Source organism: Cotesia glomerata, linkage group LG3 (genome assembly GCF_020080835.1).
Source record: "Cotesia glomerata isolate CgM1 linkage group LG3, MPM_Cglom_v2.3, whole genome shotgun sequence".
NCBI classification, from domain to species: Eukaryota; Metazoa; Arthropoda; class Insecta; order Hymenoptera; family Braconidae; genus Cotesia; species Cotesia glomerata.
The window spans coordinates 15,192,621-15,206,745 of NC_058160.1; the positions used below are offsets into that span (position 1 = coordinate 15,192,621).

A 14,125-nucleotide genomic window follows, 5' to 3' on the forward strand; every position below is an offset into this window, starting at 1 on the left:
ATGGGAACAGTTCCTATAATTCATGGGCACAGTTCCTATAATTACCTGGGAATTGTTCCCATAAAATTATGGGAATAGTTCCCATATTTTTCTTTCCGTGTATACACAGGAAAAAAACGTTATTGAATTTAGTATATAATTTTGAAGAACTTCAATATTCTTGATTTAAGCAGGAAAATTCTTGATTCAAGTAAATTTTTTTTTGATTTAAGGAAATTTTACTTGATTAAATAATTTTTCGTCTTGATTCAGGACAATTACCCTCTTCAAAATCCGAACAAAAACAGTTTCACTGTAAAAAAAAACCGTGCCAAGTCCACGTTCATAAAACTTTGAAATAAAATAATCGTTTTTTACAAAAAAATATGAAATTAAAAAAACTCTAAGTACTGTTTATAACTTTATTAAAAACAGGAAAAAAAGTTAGTAGCAAGTTTAAAATTTAATGACAATCTTTTATAACGTACTTGGCATACGTCATTGAGTACCCCAAATTTTTAGAACTTAAGAACTTTATGAAATTAAATATCGCTCACGAAAAAATTTGGGGTACTTAATGACGTATGCCAAGTACGTTATAAAAGATTTCCATTAAGTTTTAAACTTGCTACTAACTTTTTTTTCATGTTTTTAATAAAGTTATAAACAGTACTTGGAGTTTTTTTGATTCCATATTTTTAGTAGATTTCATAGAAATCTAAATATTGTATTGGTTCTCATGACGCAACTTTTAAAAAATTTCGCTTTTTCTTCACTCAGATTGTCGAGCTGATTCAGAAAATACCATCAGTTCAAAAGTTTATATATGTATGTATATATATATATATATATATATATATATATATATATATATATATATATATATATATACGATACAACGGGCCATGTTTCTGCTCTATCTTCCGCAATTCTAATTGAATCCTTATAAAACGTAACATGCTTATTTTTTGGCTAATTCTTGAGGTTAAGTTCTAAGATGAGCCGATTCGGCCGGTTATTTTAGAAATTACAGCGATTTAAAAATTTCTTAAAATCGCAAAAATCGCCAATTTCACCGTAATCAAATTTCTATTCAAAGCACTTCTCGGCCTTATGGCTAAGATCAAAATGTAGAAATAAATTCATTCAATAAAATATTTATTAACTGTTAATAAATACTAATATACTAATATACTAATTATATTATAAAGAGGAAAGATTTGATTGTTCGTTTGTTTGTTTGCATCGAATAGGTTCCGAAACTACTGAACCGATTTGAAAAACCCTTTCACTGTTGTGGACTGCTCATTATTAATAAATATACTTTCCTCCCAAATAAATATTTATTGAATGTTACAAAATATTTATTAAAATTCAATAAATTAAATAATTGTCGTCAAATAAACTAAATAATTAGTAAATAGTAAGTCCTTCTATCAGTGCATTCTAATTCTTTTTTTTTAGATGATTGTTGACTTGTAATTAGTAAACAGGAGCTAATTTTTATACTAATAATTTAAACACTGACATAAATCTTGCTAGCTCGTTATTTCGATCAACTATTGGATTAGATGATTTATATAATCATATCATTACGGTAATTAATGTTATAACTGAATATAAAACTAACAACATTACTAATAATTTGAACCTGCAGCTAACTCGTTGTCCAGACTGAGAATGAAATATAATTTGAACGTTTATAAGTTCGTGTTAGTAAAATTTAAGTCATATTCTGAAGTATTTAAAATTAAATAAGTTAAAATATACTAATTTTTGTAAGTTTTGAACGTCTCCTAATTGACTTTTCTCAAGACCATGAATTTTTAAAACTATAATAAATTTTATGTCCTTAAATCTATACTTAGAAAGAAACAAGACAACGTTTTTTTTTCTAATTTTATGATTTTTTTTTTGTAAAAAGGAAAGAAAGCTAATGTCGATCATTATTTTTTATAATTCTGAAAAATTAAATCCTAATATAAAATTGAGATGAAATGTATGTGGCATCAAACTATTCGTAACGTGATTGGTCGAATATATCATAAGCATGAAAATATATGCAAATTCTATAGTTAAGGCGCGCGCTTTGCGCGAGCAAATTTGAATTCTAGTGATATATAATTTAGAGAAGACAAAACGAAATATTGAAAATTTAAGTGCTTATTTCCACCGAAAAATTTTGCGTCACTTTGTCTATATAAAGAATGGCAAATATTTCCAATGTAGTTCTTATTTATACGTTCACAGAAAAAAAAATGCATTTGAGCCAAGAAAATAATTTTTTTCTTGATTATTTTCTTAAGCAAAAAAAAATTTTTTTTTCACACAAGAAATTTCACTTATTTCAACAAAATTAATTTTCTTGCGTCAAGAAATACGTATCTTGATCCAAGAAAATTTATTTTAGTTAAGAAAATCTTGTTGCTTTGAGAAAATTCAGTCTCTTGCTCCAAAATATTTAGTTCTTGATAGAAATAAATTTTCTTGTCTTAAGAAAATTTCTCTCTTGCTCCAAAAAATTAAATATTTCAATAGAAGTATATCTTCATTAATATTTTTATTGATTAACATGTCAAATGGGAAGATCGAATAATATTGAATTATTTTTTTTCATTCAATATGTATTAAAATTTTATTGAAATCAATAAGAAGATATAATTGTTCATTACATTTTTATTTAATATTTTATCATATGACTATAGTTTGATAATTCTTTTTCTATCTCTACAGTTTTTTTTTGCAGCCATTGCAAAACCAATTTCCTGATGGCTTTTTTATTAAGCCTACACAACGCCATTCAAACCAATACAAGCACTGCTCACAACAAATACTTTCTCGAACAATATTAGAACTACATAATTTACAAGTTTTTAACTGTGATTTCTTCTAGTAAACAAGATCACATATAAAATCGAATGCTGCTGGGGTAAAATATTTTATTATCTTCATATTGTAACTAATAATTGGATCTTTCAGGCATTCAACTGTCAGACCAGTGACATCTTTTTTTTTAATTCTAGTTTTTGTAATAATACTTACGTCTAAATTAGTACAGCTAAAAATATATTCTAATATTCGAACTTCTTGAGTACTTCTGTCCATCATTTGGAACGGTATGGGTTCATATTTATCATCCAACTCTGATTTACTTGATTGTAGTGTCATAAATTTTTTATCACCTTTGCCCGTTAACTTCTGATTAGTTTTCTTTGTATTTTTTTTTTAATTTTTTTTTACGTATTTCGGAGGCATAGTTATTAAACTTAAACGCAGTCTTCCGTTTATCTTTATTGCCGGTGGCATTAAAACAGACAGAATGTGCTCGTCATTACTGTTAACTTGATTTGATACATCATTAGGTGTATCCGGATTCGTCAATAAGTTTTCAGAATCAACTTCATGACAAGTTAATATTTTTATATAAATATTTTTGTTGTTACTCAAGAAATTCTTTAAATTTTTTATCACATTCAATTTACTGTCGAATTCTAGTCCTGAAGATGACGAACATTAGTTAATGATGTCATTTGTTGCTAATTCAACAACTTTTCTTTTCTTCGGTACGCTTGAAATAATTCTTTTATTATCAATTGTGAGTTGACTAAATTGCTTATCAATATCTTTTTGAGTAAGTTGGAAAGTTTTATCAGTAGATTCTTCTATTGAAATATCAATTTTGTTTTGCCAGAAAATTGATATTTGTTTTAATATATCAAGTCTTTTAAAAAATTCTAAGTTACAAAAATAACTTGTAATTGTTACTATTTCACTCATATATGATTTTATTAAATGAATGCTGTCTTCTGCGATGATATCTCGTGAATTTATTTCACTAATTAGAGGTATATCAGATATCGAGGTAGTTACTTTTTGTTTGAACATCCGTTGCTCTTTACGATAAAATGTCTTAGTCCACCTTGTATTGCAGAGATCTTCATCGAACAATGGTTGACTCAAAGATTTCCGGATTGCCAAAATATGCCGACATGGTAGAAGTGACGAGGACCTTACTTTGCATTGACAATCGTTTACAGTTACTTCAAATTCTACACCACTTTCTGTATAAGAACCTTTTTCTTCACTGATTATGTTAATTTTTATTCTTGCGTACCAACTCCATTCTTTCATCAATAATTCAAATCCTTTTTCCGTCAGTAGATTTTGATAACTATTTTGATCATTATCTGGTAAATATTTAGTTTTAGTTTTCATAAAATTTTGCGATGCTTTATAATCGACCGCATTATTATGAGATGTAATAAATATAAACAGGGACTCAATGAAAACTGGAGGTGAACTTCTTTTTGCTATAATTTGTTTCATTTTTTGGTTCAGTGATTCAACTCGATTATTTGTTTCATTACTCAGATTTCCTTTCTTCATATTATATACAGTCCATTCAGATTGGCAGTTAAACCAATATTTATTAAAGTAACTCTTCAATATTTCTTCAGGCACTTCTTTACAAAATTTTTGATACTGTTCGGTGTAAGCTTCTTTAGATGAGCTATATAATAAATCATAAAACAAATTGTAAATTCTTTCTTGTTCATTTACTGATAATCCTTTACCTTTCAAGCCTCTTTTTACAGCTTGTAATGAATGAAACACACATATATATACAGGAACATTTTCGAAGTTCTCTCTTAATACATGACGCTCAACATTATCTTTATCCGCCATGAAGGAGTTTATTCGAGTGCATGCTGCTTCATTATTTTTTTTAAAAGTTTTAATAAACCAATCAAAAGTAGAAATATTTTCTGATGCTAATAAACCAATAGCTACTATATTGGTTGAGCCATTCGAATCTTCAACAGCTACAACTACAAGTGTCAAGTTATTATTAAGTAGCTTATAGGTACCATCCATAAAAATTATTTCAGGCCATGCGTTCATGGAGTTTTTCATGTCCGGAGTAGAAAAATATAATCCCTTAAACTCATTTTCTTCTGTACAAATTGATACATCTGCTCCTGAAAAATAAATTATGTCTAAATCAACATATCGAATGAAACTGCATTCGATCTAATGAAGTTTCTCAAATTAGCAATTTTTATAATCTTTTAAATCAATTTTTTAATTATTTCTTTACAATAAATGAACGACTTTCTTTTTGAATTTTAGTTAAGAGTTTTAATGTAACTTAATAAATAGTTTAATATTGTTGAAATATAAACAAACTGTAGAATGAAAATAGAGGAAATAATCCATAAATCTGAGAGATATAAAACATGAAGATTATACTTAAATAAAGGACTGTATCTAATTCAAATTTGTTAATTGTTAGATCAGCTGCTAATTTTACTTAAATAATTTTGTAAGAATTAGTTGAGAAAATGTAAATTCAAAATTAAATCAGAGAATTCTATTTAAGGTAGAACTCTCGATATCTCAAGTATCAAATATTCCATACGGAGCCTTATTCAAAGTACGTAGTCGATTTTTCGATGCATGTTGCATTGCAGATAAAGAGACAGAGATAATTTATGAAATTTTTTTATTGATCAGTAATACTATAGACTCTGAATCCTCACTTTTAATTGTAAAAGTATTCAAGTATTTTTAAGTCTGATTATTTTAATTTTTATCGGTGACTGAACGTCAGTTTTTGTAAAAAAAAAAAAAAATAAAATAAAATAAAAATTGGCATTTCTCATTAGAAATCAAAATCTAATCCCAAAACTTCGAAAGCTCAATATTTTTTTTCTAGTTCTCTGAACCATTTTAAAAATTTAGTAGGCTTACTATCTCAATTTAATGTACCAATTGGTTATATTTCATTAAAATCTAAACGCTAATTATAAACTCGAGAGTACTACCTTGTTCTTGCGCGATATCAAATTTCAAAGATAAAGAAATTTTTGCTTCATGCATGTCATTACATGATAACATATCGGTGTCTGCAATGGATCAAAACAACAGTAGAAAAACATTTCTTTCTATTTCTGTCTCAAATTAATTAATTAATTAATTATAAAAATAATAATAATAAAAATAAAAATAATAACAATAATAATAACATAAAATCACTAAGAAATATCATTTAATCTTTCATACACTGATAGAAGGATTTATTAACTATTAATAATTTAAATTATTTAAAGACAATTTTTTAATTTATTAATAGTTAATAAGTATTTATTAATAGATAACAAATATTTATAAATAGTTAATAGAGATTTTGTTGAGTGAATTCGTTTCGCTTCCAATGTCATATGATATGAAGATTGCTTATAAACAAAAATCATCTTTATAAATTATTTCCATTAATTTAATACATAAAAGTAATTATATAATATACTAATAAAGTTTATTGTAAAATACCAAGTTCTACCACAGCTCATAATTCTTTTATATTTTGAAATATTTTAAAAAACGTTCATTTATTTAGTGAATCAAATTATTATCATGTATTCAAGCTGTAAGGGTTATAAAAAGTGTCAGAAGAAAATTGCTGTTTTTTCTTTATATTTTAAATAAATATTTATTAACAGTTACCAAATATTTATTAACTGTTAACAAATATTTATTAACTGTTAATAAGTATTTATTAAATCTTATGATGTTAAAGATTCATTTATTAACAGTTAATAAAGCATATTAAATATAAACAAATCCTTCTATCAATGTAGAAACAAAACCACCATTCATTGAAAATACAAATTACCTTTTTCTTTCAAAAACTTGGTGATGTGCGTTAAATCATCGTCGTCAATAATTTTTTTCAGTTTTACTTCAACGTTTGATAAGTCTTTGAAAGTACAAGATTTTCCAAATTCCGTTAGTATATGGTGACGCAATCTTTTTTTTTCACAGTGTAACTTCATGTATTTGTGTACTTCCGTAAGTTGTTCAGGAGTTAATCTTCTATTTTCCGGATATAATTTATACATATTCTAAAACAAGAAAAATAGTAAATGAATGATTTAATAAATTTTAATTGCCAACATATAATTAAATTTATTTAATAATTGCCTTACCCCTGTTGGCTTATGTTTTGTATGAGCTAAATCACATTCAATTATTTCCAAGTTATTATTATCTGCAGTCAATTTTAGTGTGAATGAAGCGGTACAACCAATCTTGAATGTTCTAATTGGGGCAAAAATAATCAAAAAGTTGATATAGAACATCAACAGAAAAAAAAATTAACCTTAAACTAAAAAAATTTTTTATAAGACCGAAGTTGTTTTGAATCAAGCGATGTTTTTTACACAAAAAAAATTTTTTGGCCCATTCAAACCTTATTTTAACTAAAAAGATGAAAGTTCTTCTTAATATTTTCTTAAGCCAAGAAAATTATTTTTTGAACATTATACTTTTTCCTTTCTTAACTCTAAATCAAAAATTTATTTGACGTTCTATTTAGCAATTGCATAACTCCATTTCAGGAAATCCTTCATTTATAAGACAAAAAAGTTGAGTAAAACTATTTTTAGTAGATTTCATAGAAATCTAACTATTGCATTTGTCCTCATGGCGGAACTTATGGATTTAAGACTTATTGTACACAATGAAGCTAATATAATAATGACACTGAAGTTAGCAGGCATCTAAAAATTTTTGATTTTTTTTTTTTAATTAAATTACAACTAAAAAGATATTTTAAAAAAATTGCACTTATAGTTTTTCAAATTTTTAACATGTGATATTTTTTTTTTAATTGTTTAATTGAAATTTTTTGGATAAAAAAATTTCTAAAAATTTTGAAATACCAGCTAACTTCAATTTCATATAGTATAGATACAATTAACTTTATTAAAGTTATATACCTGGTATCGCGAATGCCTTTTCCTTTAGTTTTATATTCGTTACCACCTCTTTTACAATAATAAACAACTTTTTTGTAACGAAGAATTTTACTGTACGGTTTAGTGATTGGAATAAGGTTTGAAGTTTTTATGGTGAATAATTCTTGACATGAGTCCATGTACTTTTTAATAAAAGCATGCGCATCACAAAAACTTGGAAATAACAATTCATTTCTCGGTACTTCTTCTTTTTTTTGCATAATTGCAGTATAAATTATAACCTTTTAAATGTTGACGCTTTGGAAAATGTCAGCTGATCTACGCTCGTCAATAAATAAATCTTGAGCTAGACGGTAGATTATAACATCTGCTTATGGTATTCATTCTTTTATACCGACCGAGTTATTATTGTAAAAAAGAGAAGAAGACCCTAAAAAATACTCATGTAGTTCATACATCTAGGGATTTTTAATTAACCCACGGTTATAGTAAAAACTACCAACATAAATCTATGTAGTCCCAATATAAATATAACCACATACTGCAAACAACTTCATTGATGAATCGCATAATATTAATAACCATTGTTTCTTTACTAATACATAACTATTTATATGACAAATTATTTTGCTACGTATAAATAATGTCTGAGAATAGTCATCTGAGTAAAGGACAAAGGTTTTACAACATTAAAGATGTTAATAATACTATTGAAAATCTGGAAAAGGTACTAAACTGTGAAATTACAAGAGGTAACACAAAAAAGCTTAATGGAAATGATGATGAATTAAAAGAGCGTTTGTACTATGAATATGTAATATTTCAATGTCCAAAATCTGGATTTCCGGACAGTAAAGTTGAAGAAAAAAATAGAAAAAGAAAGAGAGAGTAAGTATGCATGATTAAATCAATATGAAAATTAGATTAGCGGGCATTTGACTTGTTTAAGAATTTTCTTGTTTACAATAATAATTACAAAAATTAAAAATGTCTTTTTTAAAAGATTTAAATAACTGTGAGTGCAATTAAAAAAAATTTTTTTTAGATCAAATTTAGTCAATCAAAATAATTAAAATAAAATGTATCTAAGATCTACCTAAAATTGTTATGCATTTGCATATTTGAGTACATTCAATATAATTTATTTTGTTATATCAATGAAAATACTAAAAAATTTTTATTTTAATTAAGGTCAGCAAAGACGAACTGTCCCTTTCAAATACATCTGAAGCTAGCATCAAAAAGAAAGGCCAAAGGAGAATCACAATACCTATATGTTGAGTCATGGAGCTTCGAACATAAACATGATCCAATAGTAACCCAGTAAACACGTTTACGTCAATGTGACGTCAAAATGACATTGGGCTATGTCAGGATTTACGTAAGATACAAGTCACGAATGAGTCATATGTGACTCATTATTTCACACTTCTTGACGTAAGATTCTGACGTAAAAATATGACGTAGTCATGACGTCAGTATTATATCTCAATGACATTTATGACGTCAATATGACATACCTGTGATGTCTATATCATGATAATGATCTCATTATGACGTAAAAGTGATGTAAGTGATGTAAAAATTATACCTCAGAAAAAATATTTAAAAAAAAATTTCTCAAAAATAAAAAGATGGCAATTTTGAAATTAATTATAGTGTTGTGGACTTATTACAAAGTTTGAAACACTAGTTATATGTTGATACTTGATGAAAAAATCCTGAAATATGCTGGGCTCGAACTTGGGTCCTCACGTATCGGAGTCTGGAACGCTGCTCACTTATCCAAGTAACGGTTCATGTCACGAAGTAAATAACTTATGTGATAAGCCTTACATAACGAAAAATGCTTATTTCATAATTTTTTCTGAGATTAAATGGATTTTAAGAGCTGGAATTGTATAAAATTCAAGTCTAATAATTTATACAATTTCATAAAATTTCATTAAACTCATGAAATTTTATAAAGTTCTATAAAACTTTGTAAGAAAAACTCTTATAAAAGGCTCTCTAGTGAAACTTGTGGTAATTAATAGACAATTTATAAATTTTCATAAGAATTGATTGAATCTTACACTTTCAAAAATTTTCGTCTAAAAGCGGACACAGAGAACTTTCACAAAGTGAAATTTTTTCAGAGTAAACGATGTATCCGTGTCATTTGAATATTTTTAATACTTATTGATTTCTCAAGACTCGAATTTTTTTATTTAATTTTTCCGAAAATTTAGTATTTTTCATTTGGATTTTTCTTCTTCAAAATTTCAATTTACAAAATTTAGATTTTTTTTAATTTCAACTCTTTTAAGTATACAATTTTTTTTCTATATTTCTTTTTATTTTTAATTTCAATTTTTTTCGAAATTCGAATTTCTTTAATTTAACATACTAACAACATTATGAAACTTGATGTACACAGTAAAAAAATTTTGCGTCATTGTGTCAAAAATTTTGTGTTAAAAATTTTATGTTAAATATTTAACATTTTTTATGTTGATTTAACACAATAAATGTTAAATTTACACTTAAAAAGTTAAATATTTAACACAAAATTTTTAACACTAAAGTTTTGACGCAATGACGCAAAAATTTTTTACTGTGTAAAATACTATTAGTCTCGTCAATAACAATCATGGAACTGTTTGAATTATTTCAAATACAATGTTTCATAAGTAGCAGCACTAATGTCAGAAAATTATTTTTCAAGTAATAGTGCAATATTTAAATGACTGACATTTAATTTCTTGACGCGAAATCATAAGAAATTATATGTTTACTCGCTTGACGGTTTAAAAATTTAGAGTTCATGCCACATAAATTGAACTCGGTATTTTGTTATCAGTTTCACACCAAATCATTTATACTGAATGAAGTCGAAAATATTTTTACAATGGATAAAAGTACCTAAATTCATGGAAAAAATATAAGTGAGAAACATATGCAACGAAAAAAAAGTATTTCTTGCACCAAGAAAATTTTGACGGAGGCCGAAGTTATATTGGAGCAAGAAGTGTTTTAGTGTCAAGAAATTTTGACTTCATTCACCAAATTTTTAGTCATCTCTAATATATTCTTGGTCCAAAGAAATTTACCTTTGAGTCAAGATTTTTTTTTTTTCTGCAGTGTATGGAAACATACAAGCAAAGATACAAAAGTTTATATCCCACATGTATTTAATTTGTATGTTTTTTCTTAAAAACGTAAATGAAAATATTTTGTATGTTATTTTCTAATATGTTAGATATATTCATTAATATTATAAATTATAAATTTTTGTTATTAAGAGCGGACTTAAATTTGCAAGGTACCAGCTTAAATCAGCTGTTTACCTCTTCCTGATTCTTACTAAATTTTTAAACCAATTTTCACTAATATTTAGCGATTAATTGTAAATTAGACATCTTGTTAAAGAAGTTTTATATTTGATAAATTTTGATCAATCGATAATATTAAAAAAATACATTCCCCAAATTTTATCAATATTATGGAAAATAATCGTTTGTCACTGATTTAGAAAATGACTTTCAAATTACGTCAGTATTATGTACAATTGTGACAAATTATTGATGTTAAATAATGACTCACAGATGGTATCGGTATTACGTAAGACCGTGACTTGTCACTGATGTAAACGCATGATATTAAACTTACGTCAAGATTACGTACAGCCGTGACTTGTCACTGATGTAAACGCATGATGTTAAACTTACGTCGTTATGACATACAATGATGGCATTAATATTACGTAATATTGTAGTTTATATATTATGTCAGTTGTACGGAATATCTAAGTCATTTCCGTTACATCATAGAGAAGTAATAAACTTACATCAGTATGATGTCAAAAATATATCATATATTTTTACATCATAATTGGATCACAAGACAGGTCAATTTTACGTCATATTTACGTAAAATATTGTGACATTCCTATGACTTATAAATGACGTCATATTGAAGTCATGTGTTCACTGGGAATGGATGTAAATATCAAGATTCGTATATCTATATTAAATTGCATTATTTACAAATAAAATAACCATTAAATTTTCTCTTTTACACAGACTACTAATGATCCAGGAACTAGCAATGTAAGTGCATCTGTAAATTCTTGCAATTATACTATTCAATATTTATTTATAATTAACTTATTTATATTTTGGGTTACATAAAGGAATCACAAACTAAAAAGAAAAGAATGAGGAAAAATCGTCAAACATCTGCCAATCAAATGTCCGGTACAGTTGTAAGTAATAATGTAGCAACAAAGTATTAAAATAAGTGTTAAAAATGTGTATTTTATAATTACAAAAAATTAAAAACTTCCTTTATCAGAGCAAAATTTTAATGATAGATCATATAAAAAATGATGCTTCTCAATAATTATATGTTAAACAGAAATTTGAATGATGTGAATTATTTAATACACAATTAATTATTCAAGTGTCAAACTTCAAAAATATATTATTTCAAACTAACATAAAAGAACATTATAATAAATAATATATTCAATTAAAAATATGAATTAATTAATTTTTTTCTATTACCAGAATCGACAACCCGGGATTTCCAAGGATCCATCTCGTTCTACGGTAGCCGATGATTCTGAAAACGAGTTTGATTTAGGAATAAAATTAGTTAAAGATAAGAAATCGAGTCTTCAGAATGAACAAGCTAGTCCTGATGTTGAGTTTGAGTCAGCATTACAAGCAGTTGAAAAAATAGTCCTATCAAGAACTGAACGAGGCGAATGTCTTAAAAAATTGGAGAATCTCTTATTATTTTTCAAGAATAATGATTATCCAAATGAGAGTAATCGAATAAATAATATAGGATCATTAAACAAATCCGCGAATGATAAAAATTCTAGAGCTGCCATCAATGAAAAATCTCCAGCTGAAACTGGTGACATACCTGAAAAAGTTGATATTATTCCGATTCAAACCAAAATACTTTCAGTTGACGCTAATAGCTCAGGGAATAAAAATCATTCAGATCTTCCTCATAATTATGAATTTTCTGATAATACCGATATGCATTTAAATGCAAAAAATCCAGCTGGTAGTGAGATTGGGTATGAAATGAAGACTGATGAAATAAGAGACAGCAAAAAAATTGATAAGGCTGAGGCGTCTACTGTTGGAAATATATTACAAGCTCTTGGTACTCATTGTGTAATAAGTAAAATAGTGAAGGAAACTACGCCTTTAAGTATAATTGATGATCCTGCAAGTACCAACAATGAAAATATAAATGTTGTAATTCTTAATAACTCTTCGGGCAACGGTGAAAACATGGCTGAAAAAAACAGCATTACTTCTGCCCACATTGAGAAGCCTCAGTTTGACGGTAATAATTCAGGCAATAAAAATCATTCGGATCTTGTTAGTAATGATCAATTGTCTGATGCTATTGTTATGCATTTAAATGTAAAAAATCCAGCTGGCAATGAAATTGGGGATAGAATCATTGAGGAATCTCCAGCTGGAACTGGTGACATACCTGCAAAATTTGATACTATTCCGACTCAAGTCCAAATACTTTTAGCTGACGCTAATAGCTCCGACAATAAAAATCATTCAGATCTTCCTGATAATTATGAATTTTCTGATAATACCGATATACAATTAAATGCAAATAACCCAGTTGATGGTGAGATTGTGAATCAGGCGAAAACTACTGACGATCATACTGATACTAACCTCATATCAATTTCTAATGAGCTCGAGTTGGAAAAAAGCGGTATTGTTGATGAAGGCAACAAAAAATCAGAAACTGACAATGTTCATCAAAAGACCATGCCCGTGGAATTTGCTCTATTACCACAAGCCGAACAAGAATTTAGAATTTTATTATCAATTTTCAATGATGAAGAGTATGTTCAAAGAGTTGATAAGAGAAATAAAATTAAAAAGAGCGATGTTACCAAACTAACGTATATTGATTTGAAAGATCCAATAGTTAGTTGTGATCTTGATCCTGTTAAACAATATTTCACTTCTCACGCGTTCACGTATCTAAAAGAAGTAATCCAAGTCAAAATTGATAGCCATGTATGGACTTGTGAAGCCTGCAAAAAAAGTATTGTTGAGCAGTGTGTTTGTTGTGACCAATGCTTATATTGGTTTGAATGGAGTTGTGCAGGAATCAACGAGAATCCGACAGAAAATTGGTTCTGCAAAAATTGCATTGACAAGAATAATTAAAACATAACAGATATCACACTTGTTTAGATGTCAATTTATTGATAATAAATAAATATAAGAACTGAGGATAAATGATAGCTTAATTCAAACTATTATATCGATTATAAACTATAGTGTTATATCGATTTAACTATAATATCGATTAAGATATTTTATTTAATATTTAAAGTTGTTAGGTTCTCA

At 26.9% G+C, this 14,125-nt stretch overlaps 4 protein-coding genes across 6 annotated transcripts in view; 3 read left to right on the forward strand and 1 right to left on the reverse strand.

Moving 5' to 3' along the window:
- LOC123261717 (potassium voltage-gated channel protein Shaker) overlaps positions 1 to 14,125 on the forward strand; it is a 1,350,734-nt gene that overhangs the window by 1,105,992 nt on the left and 230,617 nt on the right. The window lies entirely within an intron of this gene.
- LOC123261365 lies at positions 3,493 to 8,116 on the reverse strand. Its single transcript, XM_044722957.1, has 5 exons — positions 7,758 to 8,116; positions 6,966 to 7,077; positions 6,653 to 6,881; positions 3,732 to 4,958; positions 3,493 to 3,641 (listed from the first exon to the last, which is right to left on the reverse strand). Exons 1-5 carry the CDS (start codon positions 7,994 to 7,996, stop codon positions 3,493 to 3,495), a joined length of 1,956 nt encoding a protein of 651 aa, XP_044578892.1. The 5' UTR covers positions 7,997 to 8,116.
- LOC123261366 lies at positions 8,358 to 9,063 on the forward strand. The gene is made up of 2 exons (XM_044722958.1): positions 8,358 to 8,624; positions 8,928 to 9,063. The coding sequence occupies exons 1-2, from the start codon at positions 8,380 to 8,382 to the stop codon at positions 9,061 to 9,063; spliced, it is 381 nt and encodes a 126-aa protein (XP_044578893.1). The 5' UTR covers positions 8,358 to 8,379.
- Positions 11,760 to 14,017, forward strand: LOC123261716. Its single transcript, XM_044723491.1, has 3 exons — positions 11,760 to 11,827; positions 11,911 to 11,982; positions 12,287 to 14,017. The coding sequence occupies exons 2-3, from the start codon at positions 11,935 to 11,937 to the stop codon at positions 13,940 to 13,942; spliced, it is 1,704 nt and encodes a 567-aa protein (XP_044579426.1). The 5' UTR covers positions 11,760 to 11,827; positions 11,911 to 11,934; the 3' UTR covers positions 13,943 to 14,017.